The 22,702-nt window shown below is 31.8% G+C and overlaps 1 protein-coding gene across 2 annotated transcripts; it reads left to right on the forward strand.

Annotated features, from left to right (window-relative positions):
• Nucleotides 1-3,167: 3,167 nt before the first annotated feature.
• Nucleotides 3,168-20,089, forward strand: LOC105320613 (uncharacterized). Of its 2 annotated transcripts, XM_034454137.2 has the most exons (14): nucleotides 3,170-3,537; nucleotides 8,437-8,537; nucleotides 8,830-8,975; nucleotides 9,377-9,485; nucleotides 10,507-10,616; nucleotides 11,744-11,862; nucleotides 13,255-13,385; nucleotides 13,596-13,763; nucleotides 14,058-14,185; nucleotides 14,331-14,553; nucleotides 14,733-14,871; nucleotides 17,824-18,105; nucleotides 18,227-18,418; nucleotides 18,913-20,089. In XM_034454137.2, exons 1-14 carry the CDS (start codon nucleotides 3,240-3,242, stop codon nucleotides 19,125-19,127), a joined length of 2,361 nt encoding a protein of 786 aa, XP_034310028.2. In that variant the 5' UTR covers nucleotides 3,170-3,239; the 3' UTR covers nucleotides 19,128-20,089. The 2 variants fall into 2 exon arrangements, with proteins under 2 accessions (XP_065928985.1, XP_034310028.2); XM_066072913.1 differs by lacking the exon at nucleotides 13,596-13,763 and having other exon boundaries at nucleotides 3,168-3,537.
• Nucleotides 20,090-22,702: the final 2,613 nt, after the last annotated feature.

Raw genomic sequence — 22,702 nt, forward strand, 5'->3', positions numbered from 1 at the left:
TGGTCATTTCGTCTTTAATTTATTGTTTCAGTGTACTTACTCAGTATTCTAAATATGTTAAGGGTTTTCTTTATCCATCAGTTTGAACATTTTTATGAGAACTTTTGTGTATAATCTAGGTACATTGACGTAGTAAACTGTTGGAAGTTTTTCGTATTTTATTGCGTCATAAAGGAAGTGAAATTGATACATTGACAGACGACTATGCCTTCATCTTAAAATTTGAAATTTTAGCATTCGTTTAACATGCACAGGTCTTATGTATGCTAGACTATAATATATAACCTCTTATTATATCAAAGTTAAGAAATATATCCTTTAATTAACAAATAATTTAGTACAGGTTAAATATGTCTGAATGTATTTGTTTCTTCTAAATAAATTGCAATGAGCAATTCTGTACATGCAATAATAGATTGTTTTAGTTATATTGATAGGACAATTTGAGATTTCTTATTGTTTTGTTAATAAAAATAAAAGTAAAGGTGATGATATGACTTTTAAATTTTATTGCTTCAAAAAGATCAAATTGTGATTATATGTCCATTGTTATATAATACATTGTATCATATGACATTATTAAAAACAACCTCGAATTAAAATTTCCGCCACCATTGTTATCCAAGACCTGAATCTTAAAATATCTCTATCTTTCTTTCTTTCTCTCTCTCTCTCTCTCTCACACACACACACAAATACACACAAAAATTTCAAATATAATTAAACATTGTTTCATTAAGAACTATCTGAAAAATCATTAGAATGCAAAAATGCACTCATTTATGACTTAAACCAATATAAGTACATATATATTTTAATCTATAAAGGACTTCAATTATACAGTGTGTAACTATCTTTTTCCCAAGTGTTATACTACTGACTACAATACGATTCATTGTATGTCTTCAAGTAGGATTTCCTCTTTGTTTAAGGTCACCTTAACCCACCACTGATGACTAACGTTACAGTACAGTAGATTTTCGTGTCAGAGCTGTCATACTTTTCACAAATGTCCCTCTTCTTATATTGTACTTCACTACAATGTAACTAAAATTGGTCAGCTTGTGTGAAGAATACTGTAAATGTGGTTATTTACGCGTGGGGGGAATTTAAACTAGGAACCCGGTAAGCTTTAAGTCACGGGAAACCGCGTATTTGTTACACGCGTATTGTTTGACCATAGAAAACGGGTATTTAACCACCAGATTGAGCGTAAAAAGCCATTTTTAACAGTATACGAAGCAACAATTTTAAAAATGATCTATTTATTTTTTCTAGTCCGTACTCGTTCAAATCCTAAGTAGCATTTGTTCTGCCTACGTACGTCCAAGCTACATTAAAATAGGGTATTTTTCATATTCATATTAAATATCAAAGTGTTGTTTGTTAATCAAGGTTGCCCAATAAAAGTAAGATCAGTACTTCTTCTTTAAATGCTTGGAAAATGAGGCTCGGTGTCGCAATTTTATAAATAAATACTAATAATATAAGATGATATTTTGCCTCGCATAAAGGTAAATTTCTGTGGTATATTGCGGGTATGAGAAATCAACAGAAATTATCATCGCAAAATACCCATATATAGTTTTTTTTAACTAAATGCAATGCTAACAATATATCTACGGGTTGTATTCCCATGTGTTGTCAGTTTATTACTCCTTAGTCTGTAATACAAGTAATTATCCACGAATAACTTGTAATATTATTTCAGTTCAATGCCATTTGGGTGAAATAAATTTAAAAAAAAATATTCACACTTATTATTCTACATGTAGTATATGACTATGCATATTTTTGGAAGATGTAATTAATAACTGCAACAGCTTTTGGAACTTAATAAAGTAATAAATGTTAGTAGCAGTAACGTCATTCATATTTCAGTAACTTATATTTACATTTTTTTGGCTTCATGCATTATCTGGAAATGTACATGTGATTAAATATTCAAATCCCGGTATTTTTTCGTACGACAGGTTAAACAAATCAATAAATAATTGCAACAATTGCAAGTTGTAAACAATTCCAGATGAACGTGAAATTAGAATTTTTTGCTCATGCACATGCAATGTTTAACGTTCGTGACATACAACTGATCGTAATTCATTGCCAGTTATAATGATTTGAATCCACCACTCCTGTTCCTGTCATTGGTTGCGAATCTCTTAGCCATTTTCACAATTTACAAGAAAAATATAGATGTGGAATGTTATAGACATTGAATACATTGCATAATGAAAGGTGGATATAAGCATGTTCACTCTTTGATTATGTATTAAATCATGATGCATCCATATTTGGCTATATAAGGTAAAACTGTACCAATCCTTCCTCTGGGTTTTTCTGTCAATACAAAATCATCTAGAGAGTCGGACTATTACACCTATGCAACTTTTTAGCTAATTTTAAACCTGTGTATCTAAACATTCAACTGTTTTATTCTCAAGTGAAATTTGACTGGTCGCAATACGTTCTCTTTCTAAGTCATACTATCGAACATACTGTGTAATACATATGCAAACATTTATCAGAACGAGTCTGGAGAAAAATAATTTATCTTAATAAAGAATTGAACATGTGTTACATGAAGCGTATTAAACTGGTGAAATATCCAATCAAGAGATTTTTTTTAAATCGAAATACAGCCAACGTGTTCTGGTCATAATCACTTTATTCATTTAGCAGCGAACCGTTTGCAGAGCGTAAAGCATTTTTATGTAAACCATTCCTCACTTTAAAAATCATATATATTCAAGAAAAGATTCGTTACGTTAAAGAAGCGTACCGCAGCGTTAAATAATACTGTTCAGTTAAAAAAAAAATAAAAAATCGCTCCGTTCAAAACTCTTACAGAGTCAAGCTGATCTGTGCAACTGGCCTAATAGCAAGTTTTAGGATATATGTCAAATGACATTAACAATAGGAAAGTTATGTTTTACAATACATCTGTGTTCACTTGTGGTTTGATTGAATAAAACCGGAACATTTTAAATCTTTGTAAAACAGTTATTATCCTATAAATCATATAATGTCTATTACTATACAAACAACTAAGTTCTTTATGTCGTCAAACGTCAGTTGAAATATACCGCTTTCCGTTTGCACACCATGTAGTTGTATCTTATCTTTTAAATATCACGTAATGTACATTCACTAAATTCAAATTAAATCGTTTTATCGATCAGTTATCTTTGGTGAAGATATCTAACCAGTAAATAGTTTTCTTACTACCATAACGTAAGATGGTTCCTTACAAGTTATCTGTCAATATACGTTTTATAAGATTCGTATTGTTGACATTGGAGATTGTTCACGTACAGTCAGCCTTCAGGTACGACGTAACACCAAGCTGCAAAGCCACTGACGAAGAATGTACGTTTGATTTCCATATAAATTATATCATGAGCATGGTTGCGTATAATCGGACATCGCTTCAAGGTTTTCCCGTGTATTCCAATAACGGAACTCTCTTCAAGAGAACCACATTGCCAGAAGGAAATTCAGGCCATTGCTGTGGAAATACACCTCTGTCCAAGAAAGGTATGTGATTTGTTATGGTACACCAGTCCAATTCAAGAAAAAAAATCAAGGGTATACTTGTTTGCCGGAGAAAAGCGCCTTTATATATTTGATGCAATTAATTTCTTTAAAGTGGCTGGATGGTTTATTTTGCACAATTGTTTAAGCATTCAAAGTTTTACAAAAAATGTATGACATCACAGAATACTGGATCTACTTTAAGTAATGCATTTTTTCTTTGGCAAACTGAAAGGCACATTGCACGATCAGTTGTTATCAATGTATCACAGTTATAATCTGGCAACTAGTTTAAGTTTAGTTGTCTCTTTGTAATACATTAGTTAAGAATTATAAGTATTACGATTGGAAAAGTAAGATTTGGGAATAAACGTAGCCATGCCTATTTTAGCTACAGGTCTGTAGCTCCCAGTCTGAAGAAAATCGGATGGACGACCTGGGAGGTTAATGGTAAAAAACTAGCGCATTTTTTTGTGCGCCGTAAATTGCAGTTTTTAGCTCACCTGAGCTGAAAGCTCAAGTGAGCTATTCCGATCACATTTCGTCCGTCGTCCGTCTGTTCGTCTGTCCATCCGTCATTGTGTCCGTCTTCCGTCTGTAAAAATTTTACATTTTGAACTTCTTCTCTAAAACCGCTTATCCAATTTCAACAAAATTTGGCACAAAGCATCCTTATTGGAGGACAAATATAAATTGCAGAAATAAAAGTCCGATCGGAATTCAAAGCGGAGAAAACCTTGAAACTGTAGAAAAAGGGGGTGTGCATTTTTAAAAATCTTCTTCTCAAGAACTACTGGTTCAAATTCAACGTAGTTTAGCATAAATTATCCTTATGGGAAGGAAAATATAAATTGCAAAAATTAAGGGCTAATTCTGTTTCAAATTTGAGTAATTTACGGAAATGATAATAAGACAGAGAGAATGAGGGTCAATCAGTTGAACTTCGGGTTCGGTATTCGATATCTCAAATCTTCTTTGAAACAAAGAAGCGGCCATTTTAAAAGTTTAAGAAATGGTCAATATGACAAGGATGAATTTGGTTGTTAATGAACAGTTTGCGTGCGAAAGGAATATTTGAAACGTGCAAGATACATTAATGCCGATTTTGTGAAGTAAATTGAAATTAAATATTCCAATGCGTTGACATTTTCACCTTTGACGGTGGTTTCAGCTTGTTTTGATTTTCGTTTCGTTTTCATTAATTACGGTTTGTAACTTAGGGGAACTATCGCCTGCATTTTGTAATTTTTACGTACCAATCAAATATAGACATCGGAAAGTAAGTCAACTGACTGTTACTTGCGGAAAATAAGATACATTAACAGGTACGGTACTTTAACAACTAGTTTAACAACTACAAATTCTAGTAGTAATACGGTATGGTTTTTGCATAATAGGTGATTACTGCAGTGTGTTTTAGGCTAGTTGTAAGTATTTTCTTGTCTATTCAGTCTAAACGGAGATTAATTTTGCTGATGGAAATATTAAGTGCGTGTTCGTTTAGCAGAGACATAAATAATTGTTAGCTCACCTTAGGTGAGATATACAGAGAAATATCTTTAAAAATATTCTTCTCAAAAATCAATCGGCCAAAAAAGCTGTAACTTGTGTGGAAACATCCTCAAATAGTGTAGATTCAAGCTTGTCCAAACCGTGATCCCCGGGGATCTATACAAATGTATAGAGAAAAATCATTAAAATCTTCTTTTCAAAAACAAGTTAGTCAGAAAAGCTGGAACTTTGGAAGCATCTTCAGGTAGTGTAGATTCAATTTTTTTTTCAAATCAGGATCCCCGGGTGTAAAGTGGGGCCACAATGGGGGATCGAAATTTTTACATAGGAATACATATTAGAGAAAAATCTTCTTAACAAAAACCAATAGGCCAGAAATGCTGAAACTTGTTTGGAAGCATCCTCAGGTATATATATATATATATATATATATATATATATATATATATATATATATATATATATATATATATATATATGCTGAAAAATAAATTGAGTTTTCTCTTTGTTTAAGTGCAGTTTTCTCTTGTTTTAATTGTTTACAAATTCCTATAATTTTACTAACCTGAGAGTCAAGCTTCGAGTTATAAGCAAGATACAGAGCTTTGCGCACAATGCTAGTATATGTTTGTACAAAAAGCTGAGGTCATCCTTTAGTCAGCTATGCTGAAAAGGAAGTACCAAGTTTAAAATTCTTAAGTTGAATGGAATAAACTCATGTGAACAAAAACATGACTCAAACCAAGCTATGTATCTTGCTTATGATTCAACGATTGACACTGAAATTTGGTTGATCAATAGAAATGTCTTGCTAATAGGATGATATGCTGTAATTACTTTCTGGTGCCCCTTCTTCAACGATGAATTGCATAAAAAAATCTACACAAATTTTTGATAGTTTTTCGAACACCACTAAATGAAAACAATGCCTTTTAAACAGTTTCCGTAGGCCTGACACTTTATTATTATGAGGATAAAAGCATTATCGGTGAAAATCATCTTTGTTTGTACACATTTGTTGTTTTTTAATAAAGATGAAAATAATGGATGGGCCTTTGTACAATAGAGCGACATGCCTGCCAATACATGAATTTGAATTATAGCTCTTTAACATGTGTATGTGACAACATTTTCAGTTAAGTTTATTTTCTTCAATCAAGTGAGTAAAGATAATAAAGGTCATACGAAATGAATTCATGCCAATAAATGACAATCGTCTAAAATGGAGAAAGCCAATAAACTTCATCAATGATTTTAATTGAAGGAATTGAGCGCATTCATTCTGGTGCATTGAGGAACACTTTTCTTCTTTCATATATAGATTTTTAAAATACAATAAGTAGCAAGTAGTGGAGGGAGTAAATGTACCTTTATGCTCTCATGTATTTTAATCGTTTTATAAAGTGATGGGGGGGGGGGGCTAAAAATAAAGGGAACAGGAAGTTAACCGTGAACACCAACTGAAAATTTAGTTATTTATATTGCATATGATCTTATTTTAGGTAGAAATGGCATTTCATGAAGGTAAATATGTCAAAGATTATGTATATGCAAAAATAAGTGAAAATTCGGATACTCATTTTTGGTTAATCTACAGAGGGGCCACATGGCAAAATATCCTTTGAACGCCCATATAAAGCCAGTGTTGCTCAGGTGAGCGATGTTTACTATTGGAGGCACTGTAGCACCCAGGTCGTCCATCCGATATCTTTCAGACCGGGAGCTACAGAACTGCAGCTATGCCTATTTAAGATATAAAATAAGTCAAGTTTCAAAGCTTTAACATAATGAAAATTCTTTGTTGAATAAAGTTTATGGTTTACAAAACTACATCTGATATTTTAAATGTTATATAATTGATGGTTCATTTGTTGATCATCCAGGGTTTTTAAAATTATGATATTTTTGTACATGTGGTTTTCTTTCGCTATAGTTCAATGAGACTAATCCGCTGGCATTGATTACTCAATCGCCATTTGAAGAGCGATAGCGTTTGGAATCACGGACAAGGACAGACTATCGAAATTAAAGATTGAACCCTTATTGGCGTAGATTAGACTTTATTATTACTTTGTGTTAAAATATTGTTTGGATACACTTTCCAAAAAATATAATGACAACTAAAACAACACAAAATAGATTGAAGAGTTTGATGGCGTTATTGAATCTTTAAACTTTACGCAAGATGATTCATATGGGGTTTCCAGTCTATCGTTCAGAATTCATGTCGGAAAAGCCCGAGATTCCATATAAGAAAAAATGCGCGTTATTCTTCAAATACAGCTACGAAACTTCTTTCCATGCAAAATTACATATAGTGGATTTTAAAATTAATGATAATCAATAAAATCAACTCCCGTCAGTAATTCACTCCTTTGTTTAGTTTTGTTTCTTAATTTTTAATGGTCTTAAATATCTTAGTACCAATTTATAGCTAAACCATAAAATTCACTACGGAAAATTAAAACAGGAACCAATTAATGCTTAGTTACTGTGGTGCTTATAATAATGTTTGAACCTGACAAATTTTATTTTTGAGTTATCCATTCTATATTCAATTCTCTTAAACAAACTTTTAGCATTAGATTTCCCTTGACTTTTTTTTAACATACGTATACTAGCAGTTATTCAACAACCATGGTTATACATGGTTGTCCATACACATATAGGAAAAAGCAATGCCATGCATGCCCCCTTTCAGATAATGTTGTTCACCTAATTGTCTTGGAAATCTTCCACTGCTGATGCTACCATATTTTTTTTTAATTTAGATGCAATAATCAATTTTGAAGTGTACCCATTACATTTGGTTGTCTACTATTGCAGATATGTATTGCAATGCTTTATATTTGAGCAGTTATTAAGTTGTTATCAATTCAAAATAGGATACTATAGTATTCATCATACAAATAGTTTAAGTGAATACATAACATCTGCTTACTTAAATCATCAGTGACACATATATGATCATGTGCTGCAGATGACATGCCAAGTTTATTCCCTGTAGCAGGGAAATAGAATATAAATTTTACACTTTACAGCTACTGTTTTCCATACAAAAAAGCTGATAATCAATGCATGTTAGTCGAAAGCTTGATTTACTAGCATACGACATATTTAAAAAAAACCTTTTGCTTATTTCATTCTTATTTCATCTTCCTCGTAAGAAGAGTTTAATCGAACAGTGTTTGACTATTTTATTTTACCACGACAGAATAATACACACATTTTGAACAAAATGACGTTTCAAACAGATGTCAGAAAAGTTGTGACGATGCAGCGGTTCACCTTAAAATTAACATCTCACATTTTTAATCAATGCATTATATAGATAATAGTTATATGCAGTTCAAGAGAGATAAATCATTTACAACGTTTGTTTTATTTAAGAAATAGAGGAGGTATTAACGGTAGACGGGAACTATAAGTTTATGTACGCCATAAACAACCAATTTCCTGGACCAACGATCGTCGTGTACGAAAACCAAAAGGTCAACAGGTTTTTTTTTTATTAAAATATCTTATAAACCATTTGAATTTGTATTATCAACGCTTGATACTAGCAATTACGTTCTTTCTTTCTTTTGTTATGATACTTTTTAACTGAATTTATCACATGAACTTTGCATAATGGACGATTTTTCTCTTATCGAAATTCAAATAGGGTGTGAAAACAATTACAATTTATGGCGTAATAAACTAGCATATTATTTTCTAATTAAAATGGTTATATTTATAAGGTTTGCATATTGATATATTTTATATCTATTTTGATTTATTTAGGTCAAAATCCGTGTGTACAATGACATGGCAAATGAAGCGGTCACGCTTCACTGGCATGGGATGTTCCAGTCCAAAACTCCGTGGATGGATGGTGCCTCTATGATATCCCAGTGTCCTATACTTCCTGGACAAATGTTTACCTACAAGTATAATCATTAAAATGATACTTGCATTGTTAAAAAATTTACAGAGAATTGAAATATAAGTATAAATGCTTACATATGTCATCTATCCGATTTTTTGTGAAATAAATTTCGTTTATTTATCAAGAGTATTGAATCCCAAAAGAAAAAGATAACACTCAAAAATGTGAACTTAAGTTTTAAAAAGTATATATAAATTCTACAACCTGAAATCTTTGATCAACGAAAAAATACCCACATAATTGTAGGTTCTAAGCCAAGATGAATTAATGTAAATGTGCACTTATTATATCAATACACCTTAAACGAGTTTTATAGTTTATTGACATGGATGTATCATCATTAGATTTAATGAAATGTATTGCCTTGTTTACAACATTTTTACTTTCTTTATTGAATAACAGATTCACTGCAAGTCCGACTGGAACCCATTGGTACCACTCGCATCACGGGGCAATGCGAAGAGAGGGTCTAAATGGTGCATTCATTGTTCTTCCACAGATAGGAAAAGAAGTAAGTGAAGGAAGATTACAGTATTGGAATATTATGCAATAACTGATTAGCATGTTTGCACCCAGAGTTTAACGCAGTTTTTAAACAGTCAAATTAAAAAGGCACTCATAGATCAATAGACAATGGCGTAAAGAGTCCATATGTTTCTACTGATGTTTCTTATTTTACTAGTCTGTAAATAAAATATTAATTAAAAAGTTTGTAAAGGTGGCTGAATGTTGATGCTGCGGTGCACTTTAGTAAGTTAAGAAAACATGTCATCTAACTGTTTACTTGATAACATAGTTTCATCCTGTGTTTAAAGAGAAATTGTTATACCAAAAAACGAATACCTTTCGAACCTGAGAATTTGTATTCCCTATAAGATCTTAGTCTCCCACGGGATTGAACTGTTGACAGGAAAACTTACATGAAGTAGGATAGAAAATATACTGTTAATTTAATTCTGGTAGGAAATTACGTTATGCTGGGGGATATCATAAATCTTTCAGGGAATTTTAGAAACTTCTTCAGAATTCTATTCATCTAGACATGTATATTTTAAAGACAATAATTAACCATTATGATTTATTTCTTTATTATAAGGTATTACTTGTTTGGTGACTAATGGAGCAAAAGAATATATTTTGCTTATTTTTGCGTTTAATTCTTCATTCATTGATTCTGTATTTTTTCTAATGCTATCAATTTGCATTGTATGTGACATGAAATCTCTGCGAGATTGAGTAATGGATTTTAAAACTGGGATACAAACCCATTTTTGCTAAGTTGATAATCAAGCAATTTATCTTTACATCCTCGAGTTACGTTCCTTTGATCATGCTTGTTTACTCCCGTAGACATTAAAGAGAATAATTCCAGAAGCGAGTGACGTTGACATATTTCACATTTCATTTTAACAATACGAATGATAACAATCAAAACATAAAGCAAATGGCAATTTTTTTAATCAAAACGTTTCGAAATCAATATCATCATAGAGGAACAAGCTACTAAATATGTTTAAATACTATTTGCCTAGAGAACAGATATTCCAAAAGTCGACAATGATGTCCTTTTTATGACACAAGACTGGGTCTACAAGAAAAGTGATGCACAAGCGGTCGCAGAACAAAACTGGTATATGTTACAGTAAGTATGTTGAATATATTACCGTAAGGCAGGTTGGGTTTTATTTGATTGAGATTTAATTTCCTACCTTTGTCTATTTGATGCAATAAACCAATTCTCGATAACAAACAAAACTTAACTAACTAATGCTTAAGTAAACATTCAAAGAAAAACTGTTAAAACAACTTAAGGGTGTTATTTACTCAAGGTTTGAGTTCTCAAATTCCGATTGTTAAAAAGTTCAATGTAATGAGTAAAATTTGTTCTAAAAACAAAAAGTATTTATAAAATTAATTATTATTGACAAAACAGTCAATAGTTTTACTTTATTATGGAATTATACTCAAACAAAAATTGACTTTTAGCCAAACAGAGGAAATTCGGACTAAATTTTGCAGATTTTGTTTTCTGCTAAAAGTTTTTTGGCAGTAGTGTAATATTAAAAGTTAGGATTTTATATTTAAGTCTACGTAATTTTGCATATTTTCCGTTGGTTTTACCTCACTTATTCATTAAAATAATCTTATGGCACGAATAATAAAAATATTGAAAAATGCTTAAAAACGATAAAAGACATCATATCTCAACATTTTGATCATTGACCTCATATAAATTTTATGCCAACAGAATAAGGTCAATATAAGTAGTTCAATATCATAAATGTTTTTGTATTATCATCATTCAATTTTTTGTAAAATTGAATCAAAAATGGGTAGGGATTTGAAAACTGATAGAGGAAATTCGAACTGAATTATTTTTTTTAATTGATGCTGAAATCTTAATGTTGTGTACTTATTTAGTGCCACTGCCATTCATAAACTGTATCTTATTTTTTAAAGTGTTTAATTATTTGTAATATTTTTAAAATTAAGAAAATCTCAATCGTAGTGTAAAAATTTTTGGGATTTTTCTTGATTTTTCAATAAATATTCAATGGCCATTAACTCAAAAAGTAGGTCATTGACCTACTTTTCTGAAAGTGAAAAATAACAATACAAGCAAAGGTCTATAACATACAATAGATGGTTTTTCATTATCATCAGTGGATTTTTTTTTCATTCTGAGTAAACGTCATCCTTAAGTGAAAGAATCCCCATTGGGCATTAAATATATTTTTAACAATTATGTTTAATGAGAATTTTTTATAGGTTTTCAAATAATTTGAATACGGCTGACTGCTTGACGTCAAAGTTTACATATGATAGTTCTCTCTCAACACTCGCCAGACCTTACACGAACGCTCTTATCAATGGCAAATCAAAGTCATGTAAGTACATCAATAAAAGTCTTATAAACAACATTTTAACTATCACTGGCATAATAGCATTGAGGAGATGTGCCGTAAAGAGCAATTGATCAATTTTTCTGGTGTAAAATTAGTAGATTTGAATTATGCTACTGCTGTTTAGTCGTTTTATGTAATTGTAAACATACATGTATGAAGATTGAAAAAAATTGTGTCACAGCATAATTTGCCATATTTCCATACGTCTTTGCCCAACATTTTTTCAGTTTTAGAAATTGAATATGATTCAACTTATTGTTGAATTCCTTGAAAAAAGGAATAGTGTCCATGTACAATCCAGGCCTCGTCTTTTAAAATGTAACCAAGCATCAAATAAAATATAGAATTTGTTTTTGGTGTGTTCATGATTTTTGTGATATTCTGTATTATCAAAAGTATAATAAACAAAATACACAGACTTGAAACATTAAGGTAATTACAAAAAACAAAAAGTTACGTTATTTTGGTTTTCGTTTCGGGGGAAAAAGATGAATTTATTTCAGAAAAAAGTTAACATGCCATACCTAGTCTTAATTTTAAAAGATGTTGTTTTTCATCAAAAGTTGGTTTACATTTCTTAATTTGATTTATTTTGTTTGTTATCGAGCAGGTAAATACATGTATGTTATTGTGATCGGATATCGAAGATACATCGTCCGCTTTTGTTTACATATATATTTGTCTATTTATATGTCCCATTGGTAGTCGAATTGATTTTTCTGTTTTCAAACTATTGAAGTCTTTAACAAAAGAAAAAAAATGAATTTATGTATAAATTTACGCTGTATTGTGTAACCTACAATTTTCACAGTAATTGCATACATACATGGAAATTATTTCAAAACAGTCACACATAAAACCTGCATCAAGTATCTTTACCGTTTTAAGAATAAGTCACGTAAATAATCATTTTTTTTATGTTTAACATTTTTTTTTCTTGGTTATGCAAAATCACTCTGGAATTTATACTCTAATCTGATTGGCTACATAATACAGAATAGGATATGATAGGATATAATTTGATCTAAGTATTCTATCATGTATTGTGCATTCTGTAGCATACATGTATCCTATCCTATCCTTGTCAACTCTCTTGATGATAGGAATATTAACGTAATTACTAAAAACTAAGTAATATTCTCAAAGTTTGATAAATTCACTGTCATTCTTAATCAATTAATTCGGGACAACAATTTAACGTCTTAAAGAACACGATTTTAAAGTTTTATCCTTTATGACATCGAATGACACAATATTTACGAAAGCCAAATGTTGAAAAAAAAAAAAAAAACTTCAATCGCAAAACACAAGGAAATGAAAAAAAAAACTGGTTTTTTTTTATATCTACGGTTATCACATAAACTTCATTTTCAGTTTCAAATAGCAGCACTGAGAACCAGAAAACTGTTCCTCTGGAAATGTTTACCGTAAAAACAAACAGTAGCAACCGGTTTCGGATCATTAACACTGGCATAACGGGAGAATACAAAATCTCTTTTGATGAGGTATGAACAGATAATGTTTAGTGAACATGTAAAAAAAAGTTGATTTGATCTTCATAAAGAAGGTAAAGATAATGTGAAATAAAGAAATACTCGGTACTGATCCAGTTATACATGTAATGTACTCAGAATTTCAAAAAAAAAGTCAATTCTACTGATCTGCTTGACAAGCGAAAACGTAAACTCTATACACGGCATAGTATATATTTCCAGCATAGAATGCTGCTTATTGCTACGGATGGCTTTGATATATCTCCCCTTTGGATCGACTATCTTTTCATTAATCCCGGTGAAACATATGATGTCATTGTAATCGCTAACAACACCCCTGGAAATTTCTGGATCCGTGTAGAGTCCGACGAAGTCCTGGATGCCCAGAAGGCAATTTAAACTACCATTTTAAATTACTTCACATTCATCAGATTATACAAATTTATTGATAAATTGTAATTATTTTAATAAATACAAGATGACGTTCTTCCTTCCAGTCAACTGAAAGATGACTGAATGGCAACTCTCTATCCTATAAAACAAAGTTATATGAAACTTACATTTTAACACACTGAAAATAACACAAACATATCTAATAAGCAAATCATCAACTTTCAAATTACCTTTTTATAACACCCTCTATTTAAGATTAAATATGAAGAGTGGTTTTTTTTTTTTATACAGAATCGTATTAAGCCAAATGCGAGTTTTGCGCAGCTCCATTATCAGGAGGCCAAAAGTGATTTTCCAGAATCTAAGAACAGAGAATGCAGTAGCTCAGATCCTTGTGTTATGGCCAATTGTCATTGGGGGTAAGTAAAAAATTGTCTTTTTATATCTGTCAAATATAAGATTATCAACAGTCATCTCTGGAGGAAACATCATTATTTGATTGAAAATTCCATAACAATGTCAACTATCAACAGGTTTGAAATCCTTTTATGATTTTATTATTAGTTCCAAAACGATGTCAAAATGGAATCCACATGCACAGTGTATGTCGGTAGCAGATCTAGAGGCGCCTTCACATACAAATGTTGAATCACCTAAAGCCTTCCAAGAATCAGCGAACGAATTCCAGGAATTCTTTTTAAATTTTCACTTTAGCGGTAGCGATCAGAGACTAGAACGTGCAGCGGTGAATACCATTCATTTCAAAAATCCTCCTGAAGCTTTACAGGTAGAAATGAGTGTTCAATCATTTATAATGACAAGGATTCATTCATCTTTAATTTTCAATATATTCTTTTTTTCAATTGGCTGTTTATATTTTTGATATTCTGTTAAACACATTAGATTTAAAAACTGCATATCCTTTTTTTGGTCCGAATGATTGCATTTTTTGATGATTTTTTATAGGTTAACCCTGAAACAGTCGATGACCAGAATGTTGTCTGCAACAATACCAACATGGATCAATGTGGAGAATACTGTCAGTGCACTCACGTGATTAAGGTGGCAACTAAGAAGGTCACACATATTGTCCTTTTGGCTGATGGTAAAACATTTAAGATTCTGCAAACCTCACCCTCAAAGTTTTTTTTAACATCAAATTGTTTTTTGCCTCCAATCTTTATAAATGAAATAAAATGAATTAATCTAATGATTGCATCCATGCATTTTTCAAAGTAATTGCAAATTTGCCCAAGATGAATATAATGAGGTCAAATTAAAAAAAAATGTTGTACCTGCGCATCGGCGGCTCCAACCCCTTTACCTATATTTAGAAGATATCCATGAACCCCTAAGCCAAATATTTCATTGAATAACTGATCATAATATTGACACTAGAAAACTAATTCAATTTGTGTATATATAAAAAAAAAAGATTTATGGTACGAAAAAAGGAATAAGTTTGAGTTGTCGAACATGGCATAGGATCGTTGATCATTAATCATATATTTTTGCTCTTGGTTTAATCGAATTCTAAATCAAAACGTATAATGTTATCAAAATTTTACGAAAAGTGGTTATTTACCGATAATAAAACAAATAGCAAATAGGATAAATTCAAATTTCGATACGTACATGGACATACAATTTGATTATGCAGTTCACTCTCTTTTTACACACAATATAATTTTAAAATCTAACAAAACTCTATTAGAAAGCCAGCATATGTTAATAAAGATTTTGTAGTAAGAAAACTTAACTTTCCTTACAATATATGCCCTAAAACGTGTTCCTTAATACACATCAGTACGTATAAAAAGCATTGTGTGCCTTTTCTGTATTTGTTGGGAAATACACACTTCAACGCTAAATAATATATCCCTAAGATGTAACAAAAAAGTTTTAAAATTGGTTTAATTTTCATACTTTTAGTTATTTTTCATGTACTCTTGTGTAATCTAATGATATGTGTTTTAATTCTCTGTGATATCAATTTAATTAAGGTCTTCCGTTTTCCAACGGAAGACCTTATTGTTTTCGTTCGGTTTCTTTTTCCCTATTATTATTATTTTTTTTTTCTTACAAAATTTGTGCAGGCGATTTCTCGGAAATGGCTGAACCGATTTTCGTGAAACTTTCAGATCTAATTGATATTACTCCGAACTTAATATACATTTTTTTATTTTGATGACGTCATTTCCGTTCTTGAGAAAATGACGTTTTAATGATTTTCAGAGGGTCGGCTTGTCCAGGGATCTCCTCCTAAACGGTAAAAGATATTGAGTTCAAACTTTCAGGGATTGTAGACAAGAGATTGTAGATGTGCAATTTGGCATTCAAATTTGCCATGCTCAAAAGGCGTTAAAGCTCGCCTCGTCCCGAAAATTGAGACTAAAAAAACGTCGTAATTTTTCATGGTTTTCTTGGTTTATCTCTTTTCTGAAAAATATTTTGTTAACACATGTAATGCAAAAAAAGTTTATATTTACAAGACCTTTCATTTGATATCAAGAAAAAGGGGCTGGCCCCTAAAATTAGGGGTCCAAAGGGCTCTAAAGTCTTTCATCTGTAGCCCTTTACTGATGGATATTTTGTGAACAGTTATAGAAGCAAATATGTTTACTTTACAGTTATGTATCCAAGCAATGTAATGATTTTATTATGTGTTACGTAATTAGGGGTTTTTAGGGGCCAAAAGTCCAGAATTTTGATTACATATATCTCAGAAGGGAAAAATATTTTGAAATGCAGTATAGAAGAAAAGATGCTCAGAATGATGTATTAAATCATATGCAATTTTCAACATTTCGTTAAACGGCCCCTATAAGGAGTTTAGGGATCGGCCCCTAAAATGTTCTTTCCCATATATCTCAAGAACTGTAACGAATTTCTAAACAGTTGTTGAACAAAATGTGTTCAGATTTAAATGACCTTTTATTTGATATCAAGAAAAAGGGGCTGGCCCCTAAAATTAGGGGTCCAAAGGACCCTAAAGTCTTTTATTTGTAGCCCTTTACTGAGGGATATTTTGTGAACGGTTATAGAAACAAATATGTTTATCTCACAGTTATGTATCCAAGCAATGTAATGATTTTATCATGTGTTACGTAATTAGGGGGTTTTAGGGGCCAAAAGTCCAGAATTTTGATCACATATATCTCAGAAAGGAAAAATATTTTGAAATGTAGTATAGAAGAAAAGATGCTCAAAATGATGTATTAAATCATATACAATTTTCAGAATTTCGTTAAACGGTCCCTATAAGAAGTTAAGGGATCAGCCCCTAAAATGTTCTTTCCCATTTATCTCAAAAAAGGTAACGAATTTCTAAACAGTTGTTGAACAAAATGTGTTCAGATTTAAATGACCTTTTATTTGATATCAAAAAGGGGACTGGCCCTTCAAATTAGGGAACTTAAGGGCTCTAAAATCTTTCATCTGTAGCTCTTTACTGAGGGAAATTCAATGAAAGGCTATAAAAACAAATATGTTTATTTTACAGTTCTGTATCCAAGGAATGTAATGGTTTATTCATAAGTTATGTAATAATGATATTTTAGGGTCAAGAGTCCATAAACTATAACCAGCTATATCTCAAAAAGCAGTATATAGAAGAAAAGATGCTCAAAATGATGTACTTTACAAAATGCAACCTTCAAAATTTGGTTCAGCGGCTCCAATAAGGAGATAAGGGATTGGCCCCTAAAACTTTTTTTTGTCAGATATCTGTTGAACGGTGACGAATTTCAAAACATTTGTTGAACAAAGCTCTTATCCCTGAAACAAAATAGTATCTGGCCCTTAGAATGTAGACCCTGTTTTTCTATTCTAAATCATGTTTAGCTGTTAAATAGCAAAATCAAGATCGAACGTATATATCTCAAATTCTAAAATCGGACGGAAGACCTCCTCGTTGCTCGCAACGAGATCGTGTCTAGTTATCGTTTATTATTGTTGTATTTTGTCTTTTCTGTCTCTGATATTGAAGGTTAGGACAAGTTTTAAAAGTGCATTTAAAATAATACCGTATTTTAATTATTTTTTTTTTGTAAAACAGACGGTCTTACGAAAGGGACTTCGCATCCGGTTCATCTCCATGGTAACCGTTTTTATGTCCTGAAGTACAGTACCGGTGAGATTAACGAAACCACAGGATTTACAGAAGGTCAAAACCCAGACATCCAGTACTCCCCTGACTTTAGGTCCGCACAATGGCGTAATTCTAGTTGGAAATATGGAAACGTTCCTGGTATCAATATTGAGAATCCGCCTCAGAAGGACACTGTCATGGTCCCTTTTAAAGGATATGTTGTTATACGACTTTTAGCAGACAGCCCAGGTTAATAAACGATCTAGTTATCAACTTATTTACAGATCAAGTGTACAACAGAGTACAAAACAATTTACCTTCACATTCTATGTTTTCATCGTTTAAATTCTTCTGTGTCAACACTTTGCAGGATTCTGGCTGATGCATTGTCATCTTGAGACTCACATGGACATCGGTATGGCAGTTGTTTTACAAGTGGGAGAGATCTCCGAACAGCCAATAATTCCCAAAGACTTTCCCAAATGCTCAAACTTCAAAGGAACAAAATCTCCAGATAAATCATCATCTGCACAAAAATATCAGAACTTTGTTCAATTGTCAAGTTAGTATATATGTTTGAATATACGAAAGTAAAAGACTTCTTAAAATACAAGAATGAATTTTAAAAACAAAAACACTTTAAATGCCTTTAACTATAGTCCAATCCACACTTTGCAAAAGTTGTTCCCCTTTGCGGGGTCAACCCAAAGGTCAAAAGGGAAAAAACAACTTTTCCCTTCTTTATGCAACCAAATATGTGGGCATCCTGTGAAGAAATCTCTTGGAATTTAATTTATTCCTTCGATGTGTGTGTTGCCCCAACTTGGGGCAATCAAAATTCACAGAGGAAACCGATTTCTAATGTCAAATGACGAAGTTACAACCCTCTAAACTACAAAGGCTACTGTGAGAAATGTATGGGGTTTTCCCCAAAGATGGCGGCCAAGGGACATAACTTTTGTAAAGTGTGGATTGGTCTATTAAACTTGTTTAAAAACTCTTAAAATATGGAAATGCTGTTTTACACAGATTTAAGGTTTATACTCCTTTCTTCAGATGTTAAGGCAACCACACAGGTATCAAAGACTGGAGGATCTGACTCGTATGAAATGTCGCCGTCATCTTACGTCACAATGATTGTCTTTTTAGTGGCATTTTTCTGTGGAATTGCTGTATTATCCTCAATTTTAGTATTTAGGCTTTATGTTAGGCGCAGAGGGTACCGAAAAATTGACAGAAAAGATAAAGTTTTATTTGATAACAAACATTAGTAATTATTTAAAGTGTGTGATATTTTAGATACGTATGTGAACTTGAAACCGGTGTTATACATTTATGATAAGCTGAATATACATATACTTGAACAATCAAATTTCCTACAAAGTGAATCAATATTCCATGAAAGTGTATATGTGTTTTCACACTTTTATGCTATTTCTATGACTACTTACTAAGGTCAAAGTGTGTTTCTTTCTTTTTTTTATTCTTTTAATTTGTTTTCTTGTTGTTTTTTTTTCTTTAATAAAACTTTGTATGACATACTGCAAAAAAAAACTTGAATTGTTGTTTTAGGTATTTCACTACACATTGAAATAGTTTTCAAATCAGCAGAAAATTACTTACTTATGTAAACTAATGTGATAGTCAAATAGGCAATAAGAAATTTTAGATTTTAAAAAATGTAATTTCCGAATCATGTATGTAGTAGAAAGAGTCCCTTCAAGACTCGAACTCAGGATCTGAGGTTTGCAAGCCCGATATTTTAGTTACTTAGCTATGATGCTATTCAACGTAACCAATCGATAAAAACAATTGAACAACATATTTGACTCGTTATCTTGTAAAGTTGTGTCTTTAAACGTTTTAGTCTTGATGTACTGAGCTACCTTACACATGAACATTTTCTTTTTCTCTTATAATCCACCAAAACTGTCCTACTGTATCAGTGTGAATTTATTATGTTTATATGTAATCATAATTGTTAGTCATGCCCCAGGAGGCCATAATTGGGGAATACATTTTATTCTTATATCTTGTCGTCTCTTCCTCTTTATTTCTTTTTCCTTGTCCAAATTTGTGAGAGAGTCAAACAAACGATGCTAAATACACATGCTTGTCTACAGACTTTTGTACTGTTGAAATGATTTTCGAGGTTTTCAAGATGAACTTTTGCAATTTTTGTACAATGTATTTACACGTCGCAAATATAAAATAAACTTCATCCTGTATTGTTTTCGAAGAGACATTTTATATAAAATCGCAAAAAATATCGATAAAGGTAATTTAACATATTCCTGCTTATTTTGTGACACGCAAATGAATTAGCGGTTTTGCAGTTCAAAAAAATTGAAAAGAATATGGCAGAAATGGTACAACCCACAAGAGGTTTCGGTTCCATGATATGAGCATTTGAAGAGGTTAAATGATTCTTTGTAATTTATAAGTATTTCAAAAATATCCTTTTTTGCTTCTTGTAAAAAAAATACAATTCTAACCTGTTAACTATGTTGAAATATAGTACTAAATGTATAAGCAATCTTGCCTCTTAGGTTCTGTTTGGTTGTTTGTTACATGTGCATATATTGAGGAGGGTATGAAACAGCCAAAGACTATATCTTTTCACAAATGCTGAGTAATAAATCATAAACAAGAATAACAATTTACAGAAAGGAACAACAAAATTAAACCGGATATTTCGGACACCGTCTGATCCTTGAAACAAGCATCCTTTCATGCAGCATTAAGGTTGGGTAAAACCTAGTGGGTCTCCTAGTAACCTTCTTCCTTCTTTATCGCCTTTGAGTCAGTGAAGGACATTATGACATTTCCGTTTGTGCACCGTATTGTTAATTGATTGAAATAACAAATAGAATGTAGCCGATTTTTTTTCACTCTATCATTTCTGACTGGATGGTTTGAAATAAATGGACTTTTTAAGATTTAATTATATTTCTTAAATAACATTTCTCTTGAATATCATATGATGTTTGATCATTTGCACATCACAAAGTTTTATTAAGAATGCCCATGCTAACCTTTTTGACATTACAAGTTAAGCAGCTTGAACGTACGATGTGACAGCAAGCTGCAAAGCGAGTGATGAGAAATGTTCATTCAATTTCTATGTTAATCATCTAATGAACATGGTAGTGTACAACTGGACATCAAATCAAGGATTCATGTTTACTTTAAAAATGGGACTATGTATAGAATCACACAGGCACATTTTGGAAATCAAAGACATTCATTTGAAGAAACACCTCTGTCCGAGAAAAGTGTTTCGAGTTTTTACCGAAGGTACAGTTAGTGTACAGTTAAAACTTCAGTTAAAAAAAAACACATGTAAATCTGATTTATGGTTAAGGTTAGGCATGAAGGTGATAATTAACAACAATATTTTTACTTATTAGGTTTGTTACTGACTGTTTACAGAAATTTGTGGGGTCGGTAAATTCCATAGAAGGCGAGGCGGAGTGTGTCACTCTAAATATTTTGGGGCTTAAAAATTAAAGGTTTGTTCAAACGTTCGTGTAAAAAAAATCAGCTCAAATAACGTTGCGTTGGCTATGTTGCCGTATAAATTTCGATGCTCGCCATGTAAAGAAATTTATAAGGCAATTACGTGACGCGATTCATCCAATGACGTCGAGACATTCTTGTCCGAGGCAAAACAATGTTTCTTCTACCCTAGATATCTTGAATACCTGGTTTAACTATGTAATTGCCAAACGCTATTTAGTTTATATTATAATTATGCTACTTGTTAGTTATTTGTTTCGAAGATATACATCAACAACCGTTCTAATGTTAATCTCTTCCAAAGCACATTAAAGAGATATCCAACGATTTTCCTTTGGGAGTCATGTTTTGTGACGTCAACAAACTTTAATTCAATAAATCAGATTGCAGGTTACGCTTTTAAAAAAAATTAAGATGACACACCAATATTTTTAGATTTTTCTTTAGTGTTACTTAAAACTATTTTAATTTAATATATCATTTCTTGTAAAACTACAAAAAAAAAGAAAACTCCAACGAGAATACAAAAAATATCGGAGCTTGTGACATACATGCATGACTATTAAAGATATTGTATACAGTACCGATCAGGACCCACCCTAACAGAAAATAAACCCAAACTAAACCCTGGGTTTACTTTTTGGGTTTACTCCGGCTTTGTTAGAGTGGGCCCAGAGTAAGCTCAAAGTAAACCCAGAGTTGACACAGATAATAAACCCAAATCAGAAGTATACCCCTGAAAGCAGATGCTACATGTGTATTCGGAATATACAAGGGACAGGAATTACAGGCAGTAAGATGGTACGATAAAAGACTGATTTGCTTCCCACTTCAGTGCGTACAATTGACCCAAAAATCAATTCCTGAGTAAACCCCAAGAAAACCCCAAAAGGACACAAATTTTTAAAAAGCAGACCGAAGAGTAACCCCCAAAAGTAAACCCCGGGTTTAGTTAGGGTTTAAACTGGTGTTAGGTTGGGTATGATCGGTACTGTATCTGCACAAAAGCATAAACGATTTCTTATATTTTTATGGTTTTTTTAATAATAATATTTTTGACATAAGAACCTAGCTTTAATTTTCCTTTCGAGTGTATACATGAATCTTCTAACTATCTAATTTATTTATTAACATGACATATGCTTTTATAAAATATTGGAAACACATTAAGGGTACCCTGTTCACTTACTCTCAATTTTAAGTTATGATATCAAATTCATAATATTTTCCAGAGATTTCTATCTATCGAAGCAAATAATGCATCGTATCACAATTTGCATGTCCGGCCTTTTTATTACTTGGTCTAGAGACAAAAGGCAACTCGTAG

This window comes from Magallana gigas, chromosome 10 (genome assembly GCF_963853765.1).
Source record: "Magallana gigas chromosome 10, xbMagGiga1.1, whole genome shotgun sequence".
In the NCBI taxonomy this organism is placed as follows: Eukaryota; Metazoa; Mollusca; class Bivalvia; order Ostreida; family Ostreidae; genus Magallana; species Magallana gigas.

Bases quoted from the DNA above. Each gene is read 5' to 3' on its own strand.
- LOC105320613 (XM_034454137.2), top strand. From the start codon at position 3,240: ATGGTTCCTTACAAGTTATCTGTCAATATACGTTTTATAAGATTCGTA. The intron at 11,863-13,254 runs GTAAGTACATCA...CTTCATTTTCAG, and splicing joins CAATGGCAAATCAAAGTCAT to TTTCAAATAGCAGCACTGAG. The intron at 14,554-14,732 runs GTAGAAATGAGT...GATTTTTTATAG, and splicing joins ATCCTCCTGAAGCTTTACAG to GTTAACCCTGAAACAGTCGA.